We start from the raw sequence: 20,021 nt of genomic DNA, 5'->3' as shown, positions 1-20,021 counted from the left end.
AAACTTTTGCCGCCCTTCCACCGCCACCGCTTTGCGTCCGGCCCGGACACGAGACATGTCTCCCGTCGCCCCGTGCCCCGCCGCCTTCCAGAACGAGGTGCTGGGCGAGCGCTTCCGCTGGCGCCCGTGCGAGACCGCCTTTGACCTGTTCGGCCGCCTCTCGCGGCCGCCGCTCCGCCTGATTGACGCGGCGGCCGAGCTGCCGCACCAGGTGGTGCTCCACGCTGGCGAGGCGCTCGAGATCAGCGGCGAGCCGGGGAGCGGGAAGACGGCGACGCTCTTCGAGATCCTCGCGCGCTGCGTCCTGCCCGTCGCCTGTGGCGGCCTCGGCGCGCACGCCGTCCTGATTGACACGGACGGCGTGGACCTCGCCCGGCTCGCGCTCGACCTGCGCCGCCGCCACCGGGCGGCGCGCGGCCTCGCCCGCGGCTCCGCGGGCAGCCCCGGCTCGGGCTGCAGCTCCGAGCCGGAGGACGCCTCCGAGGCCGCGTTTGTCGACGGCTGCCTCCGCCGGCTGCACGTGCTGCGGGCGGCAGACAGGCACGAGCTGACGCTGGCCCTGCACGCGGTGCTGGGCTACATCCACCACGGCGGCGGCGCCGAGCCCGCCGCCTCCGCCTCGCCGCCCGGCGGGCTGCCTCCGGCCGCCGCCCTCCGCCTCCTCGCCGTCGACTCTGCATCTCGCTTCCAGTGGCTCGGCCGCGCACAGCAGCGGCTGCCCTCGCTCGCCGACCCCGACGCGGCGCTGCCGCTCGTGCTGGCCGACCTGCTGCAGCGCCGCTCTCTCTCCCTCGTCTGGACCCGCACCCCCGCCAGCAAGCCGCTGCCCGACGCCTTCCCGGCGCCGCAGCAGCGCGACCCGCTCACAGGGCTGTGCACCTACGCGCTCTGCCTCCGCCGCCGACCCCGCTGGCCCGAGGCGGGCGAGGACGCGGCCGACAGCGTCGAGGCCATGCTGCTGCACACCGCCCGCGCGGGCGCCGGCGGCGCGGGCAAGCCCGCCGCGCCCCTCCCGCCGCCGCTGCGGCTCGAGCTGCTCCTGGGCGGCGGTGGCCACGGGACGGTCGCGATTCGCCCGAGCTCGGCGGCGCGGTGAGGCCATGTGGGAGGAGGAGTGCTGGAATTGCTGGCAGGGCTCTGCGAACTGCGACCGCGATCCTCCGCCGGCAGGCTGCCCATTCGCCGCCAGGCAAATCGCCGTCCACCGCACTCGGACTCGCCGGAGGCCGTTTTTGGTTTAAAAAGTCACTTTTTTCTCGCGCGCCGCGACTAAAAGAAAGAAATAAAACAGACAACCCAAGGGAGGGATGGGAGCGCCGCGACTAGAGCTCTAGTGTCGACGAGCGGAAAATCTTTAATCGGATTCGCGCGCGAGGGGGGAAAAGAAAGAAAACAAGACGCACCAAAGTCTCCAAAACTAAGTAACGGAGGGACGAGAGATGGGACAAGGACAGGGTCCCCACCTGCACGAGCAGGATCTTGGAAGGACGATCAGGGACACAGGAGAACGGGAGTGGGGAGCGCATCGCGACACGGAGGGGGGTTGGGCAGGGTTCACCCACATGACAGGGTCCCAGGGATTCCCCTCTCGTATAGGACAAAGTTGCACCCGGCGGCACGGGGGCAGGCGCGGGCCTCCTAGCCCTACTGGTTGCGCTCTCCTAGTTCTCCTGCTCCTGACAAAAGGGACAGCAAAAGAAAGAAAGAAACAGACAACCCAAGGGAGGGATGGGAGGACGGCACGCCGCCACCACACAGGGATTTCAAGGGGAGAAGTGTGGTGCTAGCCGTCGCCCACCCTCTCGGCGCTCGGGCGTCTACCACTTCCTATCTCTTTTCGCAGTTTCTCACCAATTCTCGCAGCGACCTTCATGCCACCTCGCGTTCTTCCCACTCTCGTCCTCGTTCTCTCTCCTGCTGTTTCATCCTCTGACTCATCGCTCTCCTCGGCCTCGTTCTGAAACGCCGCTGCCGTCTGCCGATCCCTTGCTCTCGCTGCTTCTCTCGCCTCTCTGCGTAACTCCGCCCTCCTCGCGGCATATTTTGGCCCCTCGAGTTTATCAAGCTCTCCTCGCGCAAGGACCACATTTCTGACTCCCACACCGATCATTTGCCGCCACGTCATGTCGAGCGGTCTCGGGCACCGTACCCATACTACTCAAAAGTACAATGTCTACCACAAAGCACCACTAGCGATTTCGCGCGGAGGGCGTAGTGAAGCGCTGGGGCGCTCACTGTGTGTTATTCGGGTGGGGATCCATCAGTGGTAACAGGCTTTAGTCACAGATCCAAGCTCAGACGTCACACCAACACCACAAACACGCTCACTTCGCCGCTGCTGTAGATGGGCCCCCGGGGGCCCATACTACGTCGAAGTACGGACCCAATCTCGGCACTCACGGGCTGCTACGCGCCCGCGCGCGGCGCGGGCCGCACCGCCCATGCCCCCGGGTCACCGACCCCGCCTCTCGGCCCTCTCGGCCCTCAGGAGCGTGCGGGCGACCGGCGAGGGGCGCGCCGCGCGCCGCCTGCAGAGCCGCCAGAGGCATTGCCGCCTCCGCTGGCGGGGTCCCGCGCGTCCGCCCGCGCCCGCGCCCGCCCACGCCGCGCCCGCGGGCTCCGGATGCGCCGCCATCCTTCTCCTTCCTCTCGATGGCAGTCCGCGTGTGCTTGTCGACGGGTCGGCGGCGTGGTCGAGGGGAAGGTCGCCGGCGGCCGCAACTCCGCCGCCGTCGCTCCGCCGGCTCTGATCGAGTATCGGGCGTTGAGGGCGGCGGCGCAAAGCGGGTCTGACGCATCCATCGCCACGAGCCTCGCGGCGGCGGTCGTGGCACACCTGGCGGCGGCTGTCGGGGCCGTCTCTACGGCGCTCGACGCCGTGTGAGGTCGGACTCGCCAGCGGCCGCAACTCCGCCGCCGTCGATCCGCCGGCTCTGACCGAGTATCGGGCGTTGAGGGCGGCGGCGCAAGCGGGTCTGGCGCATCCATCGCCACGAGCCTCGCGACCGCGGTCGTGGCACACCTGGCGGCGGCTCTCGGGGCCGTCTCTACGGCGCTCGACGCCGTGTGAGGTCGCCGGCGGCCGCAACTCTGCCGCCGTCGCTCCGCCGGCTCTGACCGAGTATCGGGCGTTGAGGGCGGCGGCGCAAAGTGGGTCTGGTGCGCCACGGCCACCACCCTTGCCGCCGCCCTTGCCGCCGCCCTTGCCAGCCTTTGCCGCCTTGCCTCCGCCGCGGGCGGCGGTGGGAGCGGCCTGCTGGGCTAGCATGTTGTCCTTGCTGGGGACGGGCACGTGGAACGCACGTTACATGTTTGAACGGCCTCAAGAATTCAAACAAAAAATAGCCAGGCCCTCTCGCAACCCCTCCGACCCCCCGGGACCCGTGGGCGTCGAAGAGGCGCTCTCGGGGGGCCGTTCTGAGTTCATACTACCTCGAAGCACACTGTACTGCGTCAAAGCACCGGCCCTGAGTCCGCGAATAATAGAGCAGTCATCTCCCGTAGAGATGGGCGACGCACGAACACAGAGGCACAGTGCGAGAGATGTCGTTGCTCAGGTCCACTCATTCTCTCGTTTCGAGCACTTGTACCTCAACGGTCGGTGTTGGCACTGGGGTTCCCTTCGGGTATATCGTGACAGCTGACGGCGGGATTACCACTGGTGTTTCGTCCTCCTCGGAATAAAGGGACAGCGATACGTTCGCAGTTGGAGCACTTGGAAGGCAAAATTCGTTCTTTTTTCGCACAACACTCTGAAGCCCAAGAAAAATTCTTTTTTCGCGACGAGGTGGGCACGCTCCGTTTCTCGCTCCTCTCGCCTCTCCTCCCACTCTCCGCGCTCGGACGCGCGCCCAACGTCTCATTGCGATGACCGACTACGAGCGCGTGCCCGTGTACAAAGCGCGCCGGCCGGGCTCCTCTTCCGAGGCCGCGGCGTGGCGCAAGTACACGCACCCTCTCATCTTTCGGCACAAGGGCACGCCGACGCACGTCGAGTTCTCGCCCGTCGCGCCGCACGATTTTTGCGTGGCGAGCTCGCTGCAGGTCGACATCTTCTCGTCGCGGAGCAACGCGGTGTACCGCACGCTCACCCGCTTCAAGGACACCGTCTGCTGCACCGCCTACCGGCACGACGGCAAGATGCTCGCTGCGTCGGACGAGCGCGGCGTGACGCAGCTCTTCGACCTGGGCTCGCGCGCGGTGATGCGCACCATGCGCGGCCACACCAAGGCCGTGCGCGCGGTCCGCTTCTCGCCCGACGGAGGGCGGCTCTACACCGGCTCAGACGACATGCTCGTCAGCTGCTGGGACGTCGCGGCCGAGGAGACGGTGCGGACGTTCGAGGGGCACACCGACGTGGTGCGCTGCCTGCGCGTGTCGGGCGCGGCGGGCGAGCACACCGGCGCCCACCGCCTCGTCCTCTCCGGCTCGTACGACCACACGGTGCAGCTGTGGGACGTGTCTGCGCCGCGGCCGGTGATGACGGTGCGGATGGGCGAGCCGGTGGAGGACTGCGTGCTGCTGGCGGGGGGAGGGATGGTGGCGGTGGCGAGCGGCAACTCGATCTCGATCTGCGACCTCCTCTCCGGCGGCAAGGTGCTGCAGAGCGTCGTCGCCCACTCGAAGACCGTCTCGTGCCTGCACGCCGACGGGAGCGGCCACCTCTACTCGGGCGGCCTCGACCGGTTCGTCAAGGTGCACGACTTGGCGAGGTACCAGGTGCTCGGCTCGCTGCGGTACGAGGCGCCCGTCCTCGGAGTCGCCCTCTCGCCCACCCGCTCCCACCTCGTCGCCGCCCTCGCCAACTCGACCATCTGCGTGCGGAGGCAGCGCGCCGCCGCCGCGCGCGCAGACATGCCCTCCGCCTCCTCCGAGGCGGACCCGACGGCGCGGCCTCTGGGGGCGAAGCCGGGGCAGGTCGCGGTGAGCGAGGGCATCGCCGCCCGCTTCGACGGCGCGCACCCGGGCACGTACCGCTACTTCCTGCGCGGCCGCACGCAGGCGCCGCAGGCGGGCGACGTGGTCGCCGGGAGGGGGGCGCCGCCAAAGCTGTCCGGGTTCGACAAGGCGCTCAAGGGGTTCCGGTACCACGAGGCGCTGGACGCGGCGCTGCTCAACGGCGCGGCCGACGTCGTCGTCGGCGTCATCGAGGAGCTCGTCCAGCGGAACGGCCTCCGCATCGCGCTGCACGGACGCGACCAGCAGACGCTGCAGCCGCTGGTCGGCTTCCTGGTGCGGAACATCACGCGGCCGCCGCACGCGCACGTGCTGATCGGGGTGGCGAACCTGCTGCTCGACATGTACGCCCCCGTCTTCGGCCAGTCCGCCGCCATCGACGAGCTTTTCGTCCGGCTGCGCGCCACTTGCGAGGGCGAGGCGCGGCTGCAGGCCGACCTCGCGCAGCTGATGGGGGCGATGGATGTGTTGCTCGCGGGCGCGGTGCCGTCGGCGCCGCTCCGCGCGCCGGGCGCGGGGGGCGACGAGTCGGGTGGTACCTCCCTCCTGCGGCCGCAGAAGAAGGCGAAGCAGGCGTCTCCCATGCTGCCGTGAGGAGGAGACCTGGACGCTGGAGAGAGCGCGCACAGCGCGCGCTCGGCGGGCACGGAGTCGGGCCCTCGGGGTGCGCTGCGGACGGTGCTCGGTGGGGGTGTGTGTGGCGCCACTGAGCTCTGTTAAAAAAACTTGCTGTGACGTTAGATACGGGTCTCCACGGTTGCGGGTGGCGCGGGGCGGGGCGGTGGCTCTGGCTGCTCCCCTGCGCCGCTGCGCGCGTCCGCGCCGGGGGGTGTCCGCTGGCCCTGGCCTGCGCGGCTGCTTCCGCGCCGGCGCGGGACTGCGGCTCGCGCTCGGGGGGGGGGGGGGGTCTTGGGGCTCTTATCCCTCTACCGTGTTCCGCCCGCAAGGTCAACGCCGCTCCTGTCGACGAAGTTGGAGCGGGCGCGCCGCATGACGGTAGCGTCGTCCTCCTCGAGACGCCTCAGCGGGTTGCGCCGGCGGGTCAGCTGGCGGAGGAGCACCAAGCTGCACAAGACCATCACACTGAACCCGCACGCGATGATGGCGAGCTCGAGCGTCTCGGCGCGATCCTCCGCGCGCACGTAAGCGATCTTGACCGCCTCTGTATGGGAAGCGCCTTGCCCGTACCTTGCGAGCGCGTCGCTGGCGGTCGATGCCCGCAGCGCCCCCCTCACGTCGCCTGCCGTCACGAAGTTCGTCGTCAGCGGCCCTGCAATGGGAACCGCCCCATACCTGGCCGCCGCTCGCATGAGCGCCGCTATCGTGCGCCGTCGCTCCTCCGCATCGTCTTCGTCCACCTTGCCGTCGCCGTCGAGGTCGTCCAAATGCGCGAGGAACCGCTGCAGAAGGGGAAACGGCACGACGACATCGTCGTCGTCGTTGTCGTCTTCTCCTTCTTCATGGTGGTCATTGTCCCGCTCGTTGACCCGGTAGGGTTCCATCTTTATTTTGTCGTCCTCGTTGACCCGCCGCATGACCCGCCGGTGGTCCTCAACCTTTATCGTGCCGTCCCCCAAGGCGCGGGACGCGTCGGGCCGACGGTCGAGCACGGGGCCCGCCGTGGCGGCTGCGAGCAGGCTGGCCAGCAGCAAGCACGGTAGCCAAAAGCTCATATTGGCCCCCCACAGACACAGAAAACGGCGTCTGGAGAGAGAACAGAGAGGAAAAAACCGGGAGGGCGCGTGTGTGTGTGTGTGTGTGTGTGTAGAGACAAAACTTCTGATGCCATGCGTGACCTAGTAGTGTCCCCAGCTATGGGCGTGTCCACGTTGGAGCCAGGTGTGGTGTGGGCGCGAGAATAGCTCCGCCGTTCATGGAGGCAACCGATGCGAGTCGACTGGTGTGTGTCGTCGTGGTTTCGTATCAAGAATACTCACTCACAGAGGAGAAAACCCGCTTGAACTTCACCGTCACAACCCGTCCACCACCTCGTGCAGCCTGTACGCCTCGTTTGGGCGCGGCACGGCCTGCGCCTCCTCCAGGAGGTGAACAGCTGCAGCCCCGCCACCACCGACGACGCCGAGGTAGCAGCACGCCCCGCCCGACCGCCGAGCCTCGACCCTCGCGCCCAAGGCGAGCCGGACCTGTGCGTCGCAACCGGCCGTGCCAAAGCCGCTCTTCGCGTGCGAGTAGAGCGGGGCCGACGCAGTCGGCGCCCATCTCCGCTCGAGCAGGTCGTAAAAGTGCAGCGTCGCGTCGCCGTCGAGGAGGAGGAAGACGCAGCTGCGCGGAGAGGGGGTGGGGGCGAGAGGATGGATGAGTCGAGCCCCGGCGGGGCGCGGGCGGCGGCGCTGCGGGCGCGGCGCACGGTCGACTCGGCGACCAGAGGAGCTGCACGGCGGGAGCGAGGGCGGGCGGCTCGAGGACGAGGAGAGGCAGCGACGCGCTGAGCGTATACAGGCTGACGGAGCCGTCGGCACGGCCGGCGAGAAAGGCCGAGCACAGAGAGGGCGAGAAAGCGAGGCACGTGACGGCCCTCGCGCGGCTCGAGTCAGGCGGCGGAGCAAACTCGGCAGGGCTCGGCCGCGCGTTGGCGTACCGCGAGACTTGCACCAGCCGGCCGTTGTCGAGGCCGACGAGGCAACGCGACGGGTCCAGGGGAAGGAGCGCGAGGCAGAGCGCCGTCGCAGGGAGCACCGCCGCCACCGCTCGAGCGGGGGGCGCGCAAACATGCACCGCAGACGTACGCACCAACCGCAGCCTCGCGCCGACAGTCTGCCCGTAGGCGAACGCGTCGAGGTTGAGGCCGTCGCCCTCCCGTGGTAGGCCCTCCTCCGACAGGCGCTCGCCCAACTGCGTGAGGCTCCCCTCGAGCAGCTGCCACACCAGCAGCCGACCAGCACTGTCCAAGCTCGTCGCAACTAGATCTTCCGCCTCCGCAGCCGCAGTTGGCGGAGCGAGTGCGAGCGCGACCACGGGCGCCTCGTGGCCCTCGTTGAGCGCGCAGCCGTGAGAGCTAAAGGCGGCCGACCGGAGCGCTCGCATTGCTCCGCCGAGTGTCGCGCGCTCGTACCGCGCTTCCGAGTCGCGCAAATCCCACAGCTGCACCGCCCCCTCGGCGGTGCCAGCAAGCGCGACCCGGCACGGCGCCGACGCGATGGCGCAGCAGGTTGGCAGCCCGGCGCAACGGAGCACCTCTCGCGGCTCGGCCGGCTGGTGGACGCTCCAAACGCACAGAATCCCACCCGCGGCCGCGCGCCTGAGCGCCACTTCTTCGCGCCGCTTGCCGCGCGGCTTGTCGCCGGGGTGCGGCCCGTAAGCGACTAGCACGCCGCCAGCACCGGGCGCAAAGGAAATGTCCACGGGAGGCCTCCCATCGAACGGTGACGGCGGGACGAGCTCCGCCGACCGGGACGCCATCGGGAGCTCCGAGTGCGGACAGAGCCCGCCATCCCCAAGTGCGCCGGCGAGCGCATTCTCGACGCAGAGCGCCTCGACGACCGCGCTCGCCGCGCCGAGAAAGCGATTGAGGCGCGCCGTGTTGGCGGAGAGGGTCGCGGCAGTGCGAGCCGAGTCGGACTGGTCTTGGAGGGCGCGTCTCGCAGTAGTGGCGAGATCGTCCGGCGCGTGGCAGGCCTGGTCATCCCGTTCGATCTCCTCCGTCTGAGTTGCCGCCCCAGAGTCGTCGTCGCGGGTCTGGCTCGACTTTGTGCGCAGCTTGATCTCGCGGCGCATGAGCTCGTACGGCGTCTGGGGTGCTGACTCATACAGAGTGAACGACTCTTGCTGCAGCTCTACCGCCTTGCGCAGCGCCTCCCGCCGTGCGACCCGTAGGCTGTGGAGCGAGCGCTCGGCCTGCGTCTGCGGTGCAATAAAGTGCGGCTTCCTCGGGATTGCGTCCACCTGCCCCACCACCTGGTGGTGCTCGTGCGGGCTCAGCGGAGCCCTCGTCGATTCCGGCTTGACGGTGGCCGCCGCCGCTGTGGGCGTCCGCTGCGGTGAAGGTGGCGCCGGCCCCTCCTCCTCCTCGTCCTCTTCAAATTCTGTGCAAGTGGCGTGGCTCCCGACTCAGTGGGTGCAGCATGCTGGCGGCGGGTGTGGCTGCCATGAGCGCATTGCGAGAGTGGGAAGGGTGGAGGAGGCGGGTTCTAGCGCGTGCCGTCATCGTATTCATCGAACTCGTCGTCATCGTACTCGTCGTCCGCCATGACGACAGCGAGGCCAGAAGCGCATGTGCGTGAGGCCACCCCGACTGTCCCGGCGCCCCCCCCGGCGCGCGTTGCCGTTCTGTTACGACGCCAACTTCACAGCGACACCGACAGTGTGCTAGGAGTGGAAGGAGCAGGGGAGAAGAAGGAGAGGTTTGTGAGATGTTTTTTCTTTCTCTTTCTCTTAGTAGCCCGGTCAGCAGAACGCTGGAATTGTTCACAGAAAACACGGAGGAATGAATCGATCGAGAACGGACAGACAGTGGAGTCATCAATCTATCTACTCGAGTACAGACAGTCAACGGTTTGGAGGAATTCCCCACCTCTAACATCTCTCTAAGGAATTCAGGTATCGATCGACTGTTTTCAGCAGACGCTCCAGACATCGATGAATCTCGAGCGTGACAAGAGGTCGGCGACGCTCCAGAAGTGTCCAGAGGTCCGCCGAACAATCGAAGCAGCAATGCTAGCTCTCCAGATGCCTTTCCCGCGCCACGACCTCTTCGACCTGGTCGACGCATTCGCGCACGCCCCGCCACGCTGCCACTCCTCCGAGCTCCGCGAGACCGAGGACGCCTTCCACCTCGCGTTCGAGGCGCCGGGCGTCCTGCCGTCGGACGTCGACATCACGTTGGACGAGGGGGTGCTCCGCGTGAGGGGTGAGTCCAAGTTCGAGCGCAGCGGCCTCAACTACTGCGGCAAGATCCACCGTGCTGTTGCTTTGCCCGCTGAGCGCATCGACCCAGAGAAGGTGCAGGCCACGCTGGAGCACGGCTTGCTGCACGTGACGGTCCGCAAGCGGGCGAGGGCCGAGCCTATCAAGGTTCAGGTTGCGACAAGCCAGCCCCCCGCCGAGGAGAAGGCCGATGGCGCCACCGCCGCCAAGGACGACGCGATGGGCGACGACCAGTGAGGCGCCCTGTGCGCTAAACCTCTGGGTCTAGCCCCAGAACCACGGATGCCAACCTGCCGTCTCTCTCGCGATATGAGTGTGGGTGTACGGTGTACTCTGTGTGCTCTGTGTGGTAAGGAGAGCTAAAGAGACAGGCCACTCGAAAGTCGAATATGGGGGGGAGGGCGAAGGCCTTGTGCGGGGTGTGGCCGTGACCCGTGTACGGCTTGGTTTACGAAACGTTAAAATCCGTAAAATAGAGAGAAAGACCAGTGACCACAGGCCACGCCCACGGGGAATGGAAGACGGTACATACACACTGCGCCACATTGCACACACTCTCTAATCCAGCTGCTCGCTTGACCGCCCAGACCCGCGAGAGATCCGACCTGGCCGCGGCCGCTCGCGCGGCGTTGTGGACACGGGACTGGCGCGAATGCTCCGTATGGACGGAGCCTCCTCCGTGTCATCGCCAAACAAACTGGTGAAGGAACCAGTGAACGAACCGGCAATCGGATTCGAAAGGGCCCCAAGCAGCGAAGTTGGCAGCAGCGAGCTGGTGGTAGCGACGAGCTCCGCGGCCGCCTGCGTCAAGCTCCCCTCCGATGGCGCAGCCGCCGTACTCCCCAAGTCACCCACCGACTCGGTGTCGGTCAAGCCCTCGACCACGCCGCCTCCGCTCCTCAGAAACCCTTCCCCGCTCTCGTACCGCCTCGTGAGTGAGGAGCGGCGTGGCTTGATGCGGCGCTGCCGGGCTGCGCGCGCTGCGATTGGCGCGGGACTCCGCGCCGCGGGGCTGTCCGGGTCGCCCTCGTCGCTATGCGCGCCTTGCTCGCCGTCGGGGAAGCGCTGCTCGCGTGATGGAGTCCGCTCGGCGCCTTCGGTGAGCGTCCCAAAAATGGAGCTCGGCCGCGACAACATCGACGCGCCCGTCCACGAGCTTGCGAGCGGAGCGCCGCCGCTGGAGAACGGGCTGTTCGGCAGAAGGGCCGAGCCCTGTCGCATAAGCGCCGGCGCCGCCTCCTGCGCGAGCCTCTCGTACCAAGGGCGGTAGAAGCGCTCGAGCGTCTCGTCAAAGCGCGCGCGCTCCTCCTGGCGAGGCGGAGCAAACGCAGAGTGTCAGCGGGGCGAGCCGCAAACGCAGCGTCTTCTACCACAGCCCACCCCTCCCCCAAACGGCCTCAGTATGAGCCCCGACCCTTCTCGCCTCGTCAAGCTCGAGCATGGCGCCCACGGCGTTCGCCATGTTGAACACCACACCGGCGTCGCCGGCGCCGCCAAGGGCCGCGCCATCCGAGAGGATCGAGAGCGTGAACGCATAGACCACCGACTTGAAGTGGTTGTCGGCCCCTGCGGCAGCCGGCCTCTGCAGAGGCGGCTGCTCGCTCCGCGCGTCCGCCTATGCGTGAACAAGCGGGCGGGCCGTCAAGCAGGACGCGGGCTGGGCGGGGAGAGAAAAGAAGGACGCCGTCACATCGTCGTCGTCATCGTCACCCGCAGTTCGAAGCGCCTCGCCCTTCGCCTTCGCCACTCCCGCCGCCGCGGCCGCCGACACCGTGGATGCCGACACCGCGGCCGCGCGCTCCTCGGCGGCAGCGCACTTCGCCTCTGCGGCAGCCACTGCCTGCGACGCCTCTGCCGCCCTCTGCCGTTCTCTGGCCTCGTGCGCCGCCCGCGATGCCTCCGCCAGCGTGACGCGCCTCTCCGCGTCCGCCAGACCCGTGCGCAGCACCTCCGCCTCCAGCTGAAGCTGCCTCTGCGAGGGCGGAATGGCGACGAGCGGCGTGAGGACTCGGAGAGGAGAGAGGAGGGCCAGCGAGGAGAGGCGGGGGGGTCCGGCGGGTGGGGTTGGGCGTGCCTTCGCTTCGGACGCCGAGCGTGCCTCTTCCTCGGCCGCCACCTTGTCATCCAGCGCCTCTTGCAGGAGGCTGCTGGCCCCCTCCAGCTTCTCAGCGCCCCCCTCAAGCAGCAAGCCATCCTGAGCCACTGCAGCCACGGCTTCCTCTTGGGCCAGGTGTAATTTCGCCTCCGTGGCCGCCGCCGCCGCCTCCGCCGCCGCAACCTCCGCCTCCGTGTCCGCAAGTTCAGACCGCAAGCACGCCTTCTCCGCCGCGGCCGCCTCTTCCACCGCCGCTGCTGCCGCCTCTGCCGCCGCCTCTGCCGTTGCCAACCGCGCCGCCTCCGCCGCTGCCACGTCGCGCTCCTCCTCGAGGAGCCGAATCTGAGCCTGCGCCGCGGCCGTCGCCTCGTCCGCCTCTGCGACCGCCGCCGCCACCGCCGCCGTGACTGCTGCAGCCGCATCTGTCTCCACGCCCTCCAGCTCGGAGCGCATGCACTCCGCTGCAGCCGCCGCCTCCGCGGCTGCCGCCTCCGCCGTCGCACGTGCCGCTTCCGTCGCCGCTTGCAACGCCACGGCCTCCGCTGCTGCCGCCGCCGCTGCCGCCTCTGCTGCCGCATCGGAGATTGCGGCCGCCGCCTCCCGCTCCCTGGCCGCCGCCGCCAACGCCTTTGCAATCGCTTCTACTCGTTCCGCAGCCGCCTCCCTCCTCGCCTCCTCGCTCGCCCTGGCGACCGCCGCGGCCGTCGCCTCCTCGGCCTCTGCGACCGCCGCCGCCACCGCCGCCGCCACCGCCTCCCCCGTCTCCTTCTCCACCTCCGCCCGCGCACGCTCGGCGGCCGCCGCGACCAAGGCCTTCCCGCCCCTCGCCTCCTGCACCTGCGCTTCGGCGTTGGCCTGCGCCTCGGCCGACGCCCGAGCCGCTGCTACAGCCGCCCGCCGAAAGCGCAGGCAGCATGCCGCAGCGAGAAGAGCCGTGATGGCGAGGGAGCAGGCCACCAGCGTCCCAGGTCGGACTCCGAGGCGGGCGGCGGCGGAGACGATGGCTTCCCCGAGCGCGTCGCGGTCTCGCAGGTGCTGCTGCAGCTCCGCCTCGGTGCAGGCGAGGGAGGTGGCCAGGACAGCCTCGTTCGCCGAGCTGACGCCCGCCGACGCTTTCCGACGGGACTCAAACGCGTCGATCGCAGCCGTGAGCTCCGCCGCGCAGTCCTCAGCCTGCTGCCGCACGGCATCGAACTTGGACTCTTCCGCCCCACAGTCACAGCCGGGCACGTCGCAGGGCACCGCCACCGGCGTCGGGCAGGGCTGCGGGCGGCAGACGGATTGATTGAGGTGTGCCGGCCTCCAGCAGCTTTTGCCGTTGCAGTGCCACGCGGTGAGCGGCGACACGCCGGCCGAGAGACCGGCCGCGAGCTGAAGCAGGTGAAGCGAGAATGTCATTCTTTGCTCTATCACCTCGACGGTCTCAACCGCGGCGCCTGATCACATCGTTGATTTTTTTGCCGCTCCAATTTTTTTCAGGATCCTTCCGCTTGATTCACGCCATGTTCGCGCAGGTGTTCGCGCAGGCTCTCGCGCTCGCCGCTGCCGGCTACCTGCCTCCCGACGCTCGGATCGCTGCCAGCCGCCCATGCTCGGCTCTCCCTCGGGCGGGCGCCATATTCGCGAGCGAGACGCGCGAGGCGGGCGGGCAAGGGCCGGGCGCCTTTCTGCAGCGCGGGCTGCCAAAGAATCAGCAGCCGGTGCGGGAGGTACAGAATTTGAGGAGGGAGTTTCTTTTCGACTGGCCAATGGACGACGGCTACACCGACAAGCTCAAGGGCTTGTACGGCGCGACAATGCTGGTCGTGTCGCTTCCGATTGCGTTCGACACGTACCGGGTTTTGCCGGCGCAGCTGCCCGAGCTGCTTGCGGCAGCGCACACGGGCACCGCCGCCTTCATGGTGGTTGCGGTGCTGCGACTGCGCCTCGGGTGGGGCTTTGTGCAGAAACGGCTCAAGGAGCGCGTCTCATACTATGAGCAGAACCAGCGTGGCTTCCTCGCAAAGAAGGATGACGAGGCGGTGCTGCGCGACCGGCTCATCGAGAAGTCCGAGGTGGCGCCCGCCCTCCGCCGGATCGACCGCTCCCTGCTCCCGCTCCTCGCCTCGCTCCTCGTCAGCACCGCCGCCCTCGAGATCTCCGACGTGCCAGTGCTCCGCACCCTCTCGGGCGACAGCGCCACCCGGTGCGCAGCAGTCGGCTCGGCGGGCCATCCTGGAGCACCCTTCCCGCTCTGCCCGCTCTGTTCGCGTCGAGCCTGCCCCACCGCCGCCGCCCCGCTCCCGCGCAGGTACACCAGCCAGCTGCGTGGAGACGACGAGTTTGCCGCCGCAGAGCAGGCAAAGGCGAGGCAGCGGATGGGGGGCGGGGCGGGCGAGCAGGAGAACGTCAAGCCGCTCTACTGCGACAGCCGCTACTACAAGATCCTCGCCGGCGGCAACAGCCAGGGAGGGGTGGGGTGCAACTAGATTGCAGCCCGCGGTGTCTTCGATCGTGTGCAGCTTTTTGGCGCCGACACTTTCGCGCAACTCTCACACGCCTCGACCTCTTTATGGCGGATCGCACCTTCCTGCACATATTGGTATGAGGTGTGTTCCCGAGTCTTCGAAGTGACCGCGCCCCTGGATAAAGATAAACATTTTGGCAGGCCTCCACGAGGGGTGTGCGGCGAAGCCCTAAAATACATCGCGCCCCGGGGGCGCGCGGGGGTCGCCCGGCCCCGCGTTTCTCGAGAGCCCCAGACTCTATTTGTTCATGTACTGGTGGTAGAGGTAGCCTGGTCGGTCCTGCGTTGACCAACTTTCCCCTCCTCTCCCCTTCCAGCTCCTCTCTGGCTCGGCAAACCGCGCGGCGAGGATCTCCTTGGCGTCCGTCCGGCAAGCTGCCGGTGCCGACGCTCCGACGCCAAGGAGGCCGCCGCTGCCTTCGGGAAGCGGCGGCGGCCGGTGAAAGCCCCAGGTGCCTGCGGCGGGAGCGCCGAGGTGCGCCTGAGCTGTGCGCCCGAGCTCTCTCGCGCGGCGGCGGCAGGCGGGCGCGGGGCGGCGCGCACAGTTGATCGGGTGACGCGCGTCGCCGGGCCACCGCCGGTTGTCCGCGTCGTCGCAGTAGCGGATCTGCTCGCCGATGCCGAGGACGCGCTGCACCACCTTGTTGAATGCCGCGTTCGCCTTCGCCGAGCCGAGCGACTCGCACAGCAGCTCGAGCGAGCGAGCGCCAACCTTGACCACGTACGCGCCACCCCACCCCTTCTGCTGGAGCGCCGATGCCGCCTTTGCGTAGTCGTCGCCGGGAGAGAGCTCGAGGGTGCGCGCCGCCACGGCTGGCTCCCGCCCCAAGTGGTCTCGCGCCTCGGCCGGCGCGCCGCGCACCACGAGCCTCACCGAGTCGTTCCGGTCGCGGTCTAGCACGCGGTGGCTGTCGAGGAAGGAGTGCTCCCGGATCGGCGCGTCCGAGTGCGCCCACTTCTCGTTGTCGAAGAGGTGGTCAAAGGGGCAGTGGAAGGGGAGGGGCTGGGCGTCGGCCCGCACGCCCGGGAAGCGGCCGCGCACGAGCGCGTTCCAGTAGCGGTCCGACCAGCACTGCAGCGGCGGCAGGATGAGCTTCCGCTTCATCGCGCGCGCGAGGGCGAGCGCGTCGTGGATGAGCCGCCTCTGGAACGAGTCGAGGAGCAAATGGCGGGCCGGGCCGTCGCGCATCGTGTGCACGTCCGACTTGCGCGCGAGAGTCTCGTCGATGAAGCTCCTCGACCCCTCCACCTTGATGGCGGCCGACGCCTCGGAGCGCATGTACGGCCGCGGCCAGGAAGACATGTCGAGCAGCGCGCCTGCGCAACAAGTCCTCGGCGAGTCAGCGAGTGGCATCTCGCAGGTGGGCGGGTCGGGCAGCGCGCCGTCGAGGTGGAGGAAGCCGGAGTACTCGAGCTCGGTCGGCTCGGGCTGCGGCTCCGAGGCCGGCCCCACCCGCTCGTAGTACGAGTCCGGGTCGACGAGCCACAGAAGCCGCTCGCGCAGCCGCGAGCGCTTGCCCCACGCGAACTCGGCCGTGTCGCAGAACTGGAAGGTCGTGTGCACGGCCACCGGCGAGAAGCCGCGGCGGAGCTGCAGCGACTGCGAGAAGAAGGTGTGGCCCGACGCGAAGAGCTCGTACGGAAACGTGCCGATGGCGAAGCTGTGGTGCTGGCCGTCGCACCCGATCCGCGAGCGGAACTGCAGCCCGCGCACGTCTTCGAGCTCGCCCGCCTTGGCCGGCCCGGCGGCGATCATGTCGCCCAGCCGCTTCAGCGCCGCATCGAGCGCCGCCGTCCTCGCCGGCCGCCGGTCGATGGACCTGAGGTGCTCGGCGGCGCGCTCGCGGCGGGCGGCGTCGGTCGCCTTGGGGTTGGCGAAGCCGTCGAGCGTGGCGCGCATGTGCACCTCGGCGGAGGAGGGGGCCGGTGACATTAAGGATAGCTACTGGTTTGGCGGACGAGTGCACTGCGCGTGCACCTCGTTGAAGAAGGTCTGGTCGTTGGACCACCACTGCAGCATGTTCTTTGGCAGCTTTTCGATCGAGACCATCTCTTGCTTCATCCGGTCGACCCACGCCTCGCACACGACGGCGGCGCCCGGGCTCGAGCGGAGCAGTAGCATGCCCGTGTTGAGCTCCTGCGCCAGCCCCCACGAGGCGCGGTCGTTCTCTGCGGCGTCCGAAGTGACGTCGGTCGAGACGACGATGTCGGCGAACGAGATGAGGGCGGAGGTGGCGACCTGAAGCGAGGGGCCGGGCCGCGGCTCGGACGGAGAGCGAGAGGGGGCGCGCGGGGAAGGTTGCGAGAGAGACGGCTGCACGCGGGCCACTCGATGCCGCTCCGAGGGCATGTCGGGCGAGGAGTGGCGTGTCGAGGAGTGCGCCGCCTGTCCAGTCACCCACGGGCGCGGGTCTCTCAGCCAGAGCACGTCGAGGTCGGCGCAGAGGATGTCGAAGCCGGCGCGGAGGAAGGCGAGGAAGAAGCGCACCTGCGAGGCAGGTGGCGCCCGGGGCTCTCCGGGCTGCCGCGCCGGCCGAGGGATGGCTCTCCGGGGCCGCTGCAGGTGGGAGGAGTTGTGCTGCTGCTCCTTGAGGATGCCCATCGTCATGAAGGGTTAGGGTTAGGGTTAGGGTTAGTAGCGCCTTGAGGATGCCCATCGTCATGAAGGCGCGCGGGTCCATCCGAAAGTACTTCCACCGCGTGGTGACGACGCCGGGGCCAGCGCTCGCCTCCTCGCCGCTGCCGCCGCGGAAGATGGCGGCCGGCATGCCGTGGTTGCCGGCGAGCGTGAAGAGGCTCTCGTCCATGCAAGTGACGACGTACGGCAGCGCGAGCCTCTGCACGTGCAGCGCCCAGTTGCGAAGCATGTCGTTGACCGACGCGCCTCCGAAGACGAGCAGCAGCGGCTGGCCGGGCGGCATGCCTTCGTAGCTCCCTCCCGCCGCGAAGGCCTTTCTCGCCACCGAGTTGAACCGCAGCGGAGACCCCTCCATCCAGCCCGGAGCAGGCCCGAGGCCCCAGCCGTTCGGAGGAGCCTGCAGCGGAGTGGGAGCCTCCACGAGGGCGGGCTTCCGCAGGCCGGGACCCGCGCACGCGCGCCGCAGACAGGCCGCCTTGGAGCCCTTCGCGCCGAGCGCGTACCCGGGGCCGCCTCCGTGCGCCTTTGGGAAGGTTGCCAGGCTGTCGCCCTCCACCTCGGCGGAGCGCTGGTCGCAGCCCGGGGTGGGGATGTCGACGTGGTAGCGCGTGCGGCGGGGACCCTCGAGCGCCCACACACCACCCCACTTCGCAATCAGGCAGGCGTCGGCGCTCAAACCGTCGCCGCCGGCCTTGCCGCCTTTGGTGTCGCCTCCAGCCCGGGGTGACAGCGCTGCTGGCGGCGGCGGCGCGCTCGTCACCGGAACGCGAGGCTTCGGTGCCACGACTGGCTGCCGTGCGGCTGCTGGCTGCTGCGTCTCCGGCACAAGCCGGCGGCTGGGCTGCTCGTGCTCCACCACCAGCTGCACGGCAGCACGCCGAGTTGCAGGACCATTGAAGTGCGTGAGGCGCACGCCACAGCCGATCAGAGCTAGCGCACCCAGCGCTGCCACTGCCGCGCCGTGGACCGGCTTCATAGACTGGTGGCGACTGGTTGCGGTGCTGTGGGGTGAATACGTGGGCGCGCGTTCACTGAACGCGTGTTCAGGTGTGCGGTGGCCATTTCCGGCAAAGAATAAAAAAGCGCGGCCAGTCTCAGGTCAACGACGCGTGGCCAAAGAGGCGGACCGGCAGATGCGATCTGGTGTGCGACTTTGCGAGCGCGCGTACGGCGGCGATGGCCGATGCGCCGAGCAGCAGGCAGAGCAGCACGCACTCCACGCCTCCGATCACGATGCCGACGATGAGCGCGGCGCCGGCGGGCGGGTAGCGGCGCGCCAGCTCGGCGAGCAGGCCGGGCGCCAGCATCGCCGCCGCACGGTACGGCCCGAAGGAGGCGCACGCGTCGAGGGAGAGGCGCGAGGCGCCGAGCGGCGGCGGCGAAGGGGAGGCGTCCTCCTCGCCGGCGGCGGCGGCGAGCGAACCGTCGGCGGCGCGGACGAAGCGCGAGACGAAGTCGTACGCGATCGAGGCGAGCTCGATCCCGGCGGGCGCGTTGAGGGGCGTAGCGAGGGCGAACGAGTGGGTCCAGCTTCCCTCGCATGTGAGGACCTCGGCCCGCCCCTCTCGCATCTCGCACCCGAAGCCGCGGTACCCGTCCAGCGCAGAGGCCACGCCCGAGCCCGCCGGCCGCAAGTCTGCCGCCCCTCCGCCTTGCTCCGCGGCGGAGTCAAAGGCGGAGGCCCAAGCGGCGGTCACTTCGACGGAGCGGGTGTAGAGCCAGCCGCCCTCGCCGACCGTGCCGTTGAGGGGGCCGAGCTGGCCAGGCGTCATCGAGGCTGCGGCGTAGGGCGGCACCACCCAGTCCTCCCTCGCGTCGTGCTTGAGCAGAGGCACCGCGTGCGGAGAGGGTGGCGAGTTGTACCCCGCGAAGGGCGCAGCCGCGTGCGCGACGACGGCGCGGACGCGAGCGTTGAGCGGCGGGGCGGAGGCGAGCGTGAGCGCCATCAGCCCGCCCATCGAGTGACCGTGCAGCGACAGCCGCCCCACGTCGACGCAGAACTCCTGCTCAAGCGCCTCGACTAGCGCCGCGCCAAACCCGAAGTCGTCGACGCAAGCGGCGGAGAAGCAGCGGGTGGGGTCCGACGCACCGCCGCCGCCGTACTCGCATGAGTCGTACGAGACGAATTCCGGGTGGTCCACCGACCCCCACTCCCCAGTGAGCGGGTTGCGGATGCAAGGTGCGCCATCCTCGGCGCTGTCGCCGCGAGCGGTGGCGCCGGGCACATTCCAGGAGGAGTAGCGGTACGGGTTATCGCGGTAGTAGCCCGCCGGCCACGCGACGATGAAGGGCGCGGTGTCGGCGAGGCAGTGCAGCTGATCTTGCATCGCCATCAACACCGGCGAGTTTGTCGCGCCGTGCAGAGAGAGCAGCAGCGGATACGGCCGCTCCGGGTCGTACCCCTCTGGCAGCCAGAGCAGGTACTCGCGCTCGACGCCTCCCACGTCGAGCGTCCGGTAGACTGCCTGCCCCGTCCGCTCGTGAGAAGGCTGGCCGCAGCCCGGCGAGCGCTGAGCGTCGGCCGGAGGCGGCCCGGCCGGCTGCCGCGGCCCATGCAGCTTGTGGGCGATCGCGGCGGCGAGGACGAACACGTAGCCGCAGAGAGGGAGTGCCAGCAGCGGAGAGAGGAGGCAGAAGAGGAGCACGCGGCTTGCGCTTGCCATGTGCAGGTCTTTGTTATACAGCAACTGGGCACACACGCCGGGTGCAGATCCAAGCAGCCGTCTTCCCTTGAGGGGGGTCAACCTCACGCAGAAAAGAATTTGCGCTGGTGGACCCTGTCCTCCTCCCCCATCCCTCGTTTAGGTTTGTCTGTCTTCTTTCTTTCTTTCAGACATGCTGTCTTCTTTCTTTCTCCCCTGCGCGTGCGGCGCGTGCTCTCCCGCTGTGCGGCGACACGGACCGCTGCCCATGGGGCATCGCCGACGGCGTTATCCTCGCAG

The 20,021-nt window shown here is 68.9% G+C and overlaps 8 protein-coding genes across 8 annotated transcripts; 4 read left to right on the top strand and 4 right to left on the bottom strand.

Annotated features, from left to right (window-relative positions):
• Positions 1–21: 21 nt before the first annotated feature.
• EMIHUDRAFT_353472 (hypothetical protein) lies at positions 22–1,271 on the top strand. Its single transcript, XM_005780866.1, has one exon. It carries the CDS (start codon positions 56–58, stop codon positions 1,094–1,096), a length of 1,041 nt encoding a protein of 346 aa, XP_005780923.1. The 5' UTR covers positions 22–55; the 3' UTR covers positions 1,097–1,271.
• A 2,596-nt stretch (positions 1,272–3,867) lies between these two features.
• EMIHUDRAFT_204380 (hypothetical protein) lies at positions 3,868–5,550 on the top strand (the record flags this gene model as incomplete). The annotated part of the gene is made up of 3 exons (XM_005780865.1): positions 3,868–4,818; positions 4,918–5,421; positions 5,515–5,550. The coding sequence occupies 3 exons, from the start codon at positions 3,868–3,870 to the stop codon at positions 5,548–5,550; spliced, it is 1,491 nt and encodes a 496-aa protein (XP_005780922.1).
• A 1,376-nt stretch (positions 5,551–6,926) lies between these two features.
• Positions 6,927–9,164, bottom strand: EMIHUDRAFT_204378 (hypothetical protein; the record flags this gene model as incomplete). Its single annotated transcript, XM_005780864.1, has 3 exons — positions 6,927–7,239; positions 7,340–9,016; positions 9,136–9,164. The coding sequence occupies 3 exons, from the start codon at positions 9,162–9,164 to the stop codon at positions 6,927–6,929; spliced, it is 2,019 nt and encodes a 672-aa protein (XP_005780921.1).
• A 463-nt stretch (positions 9,165–9,627) lies between these two features.
• Positions 9,628–10,077, top strand: EMIHUDRAFT_204377 (hypothetical protein; the record flags this gene model as incomplete). Its single annotated transcript, XM_005780863.1, has 1 exon — positions 9,628–10,077. One exon carries the CDS (start codon positions 9,628–9,630, stop codon positions 10,075–10,077), a length of 450 nt encoding a protein of 149 aa, XP_005780920.1.
• Positions 10,078–10,398: 321 nt separating this feature from the next.
• EMIHUDRAFT_450005 (hypothetical protein) lies at positions 10,399–13,333 on the bottom strand (the record flags this gene model as incomplete). Its single annotated transcript, XM_005780862.1, has 5 exons — positions 10,399–11,148; positions 11,255–11,455; positions 11,753–11,812; positions 11,957–12,034; positions 12,710–13,333. 5 exons carry the CDS (start codon positions 13,331–13,333, stop codon positions 10,399–10,401), a joined length of 1,713 nt encoding a protein of 570 aa, XP_005780919.1.
• Positions 13,334–13,437: 104 nt separating this feature from the next.
• On the top strand, positions 13,438–14,571 carry EMIHUDRAFT_450004 (hypothetical protein; the record flags this gene model as incomplete). Its single annotated transcript, XM_005780861.1, has 2 exons — positions 13,438–14,120; positions 14,226–14,571. 2 exons carry the CDS (start codon positions 13,438–13,440, stop codon positions 14,401–14,403), a joined length of 861 nt encoding a protein of 286 aa, XP_005780918.1. The 3' UTR covers positions 14,404–14,571.
• A 10-nt stretch (positions 14,572–14,581) lies between these two features.
• EMIHUDRAFT_450003 (hypothetical protein) lies at positions 14,582–18,137 on the bottom strand. Its single transcript, XM_005780860.1, has 5 exons — positions 17,150–18,137; positions 16,840–16,929; positions 16,420–16,680; positions 15,000–16,347; positions 14,582–14,897 (listed from the first exon to the last, which is right to left on the bottom strand). The coding sequence occupies exons 1-5, from the start codon at positions 18,053–18,055 to the stop codon at positions 14,680–14,682; spliced, it is 2,823 nt and encodes a 940-aa protein (XP_005780917.1). The 5' UTR covers positions 18,056–18,137; the 3' UTR covers positions 14,582–14,679.
• A 14-nt stretch (positions 18,138–18,151) lies between these two features.
• Positions 18,152–19,796, bottom strand: EMIHUDRAFT_450002 (hypothetical protein). Its single transcript, XM_005780859.1, has one exon. It carries the CDS (start codon positions 19,740–19,742, stop codon positions 18,174–18,176), a length of 1,569 nt encoding a protein of 522 aa, XP_005780916.1. The 5' UTR covers positions 19,743–19,796; the 3' UTR covers positions 18,152–18,173.
• Between the last annotated feature and the right edge of the window lie 225 nt (positions 19,797–20,021).

The sequence above is a fragment of the Emiliania huxleyi genome, assembly GCF_000372725.1.
Source record: "Emiliania huxleyi CCMP1516 chromosome Unknown EMIHUscaffold_21, whole genome shotgun sequence".
NCBI classification, from domain to species: domain Eukaryota; phylum Haptophyta; order Isochrysidales; family Noelaerhabdaceae; genus Emiliania; species Emiliania huxleyi.
The sequence above is the reverse complement of the archived record's forward strand: the minus strand, read 5'-3'. Positions and strand labels throughout refer to the sequence as shown.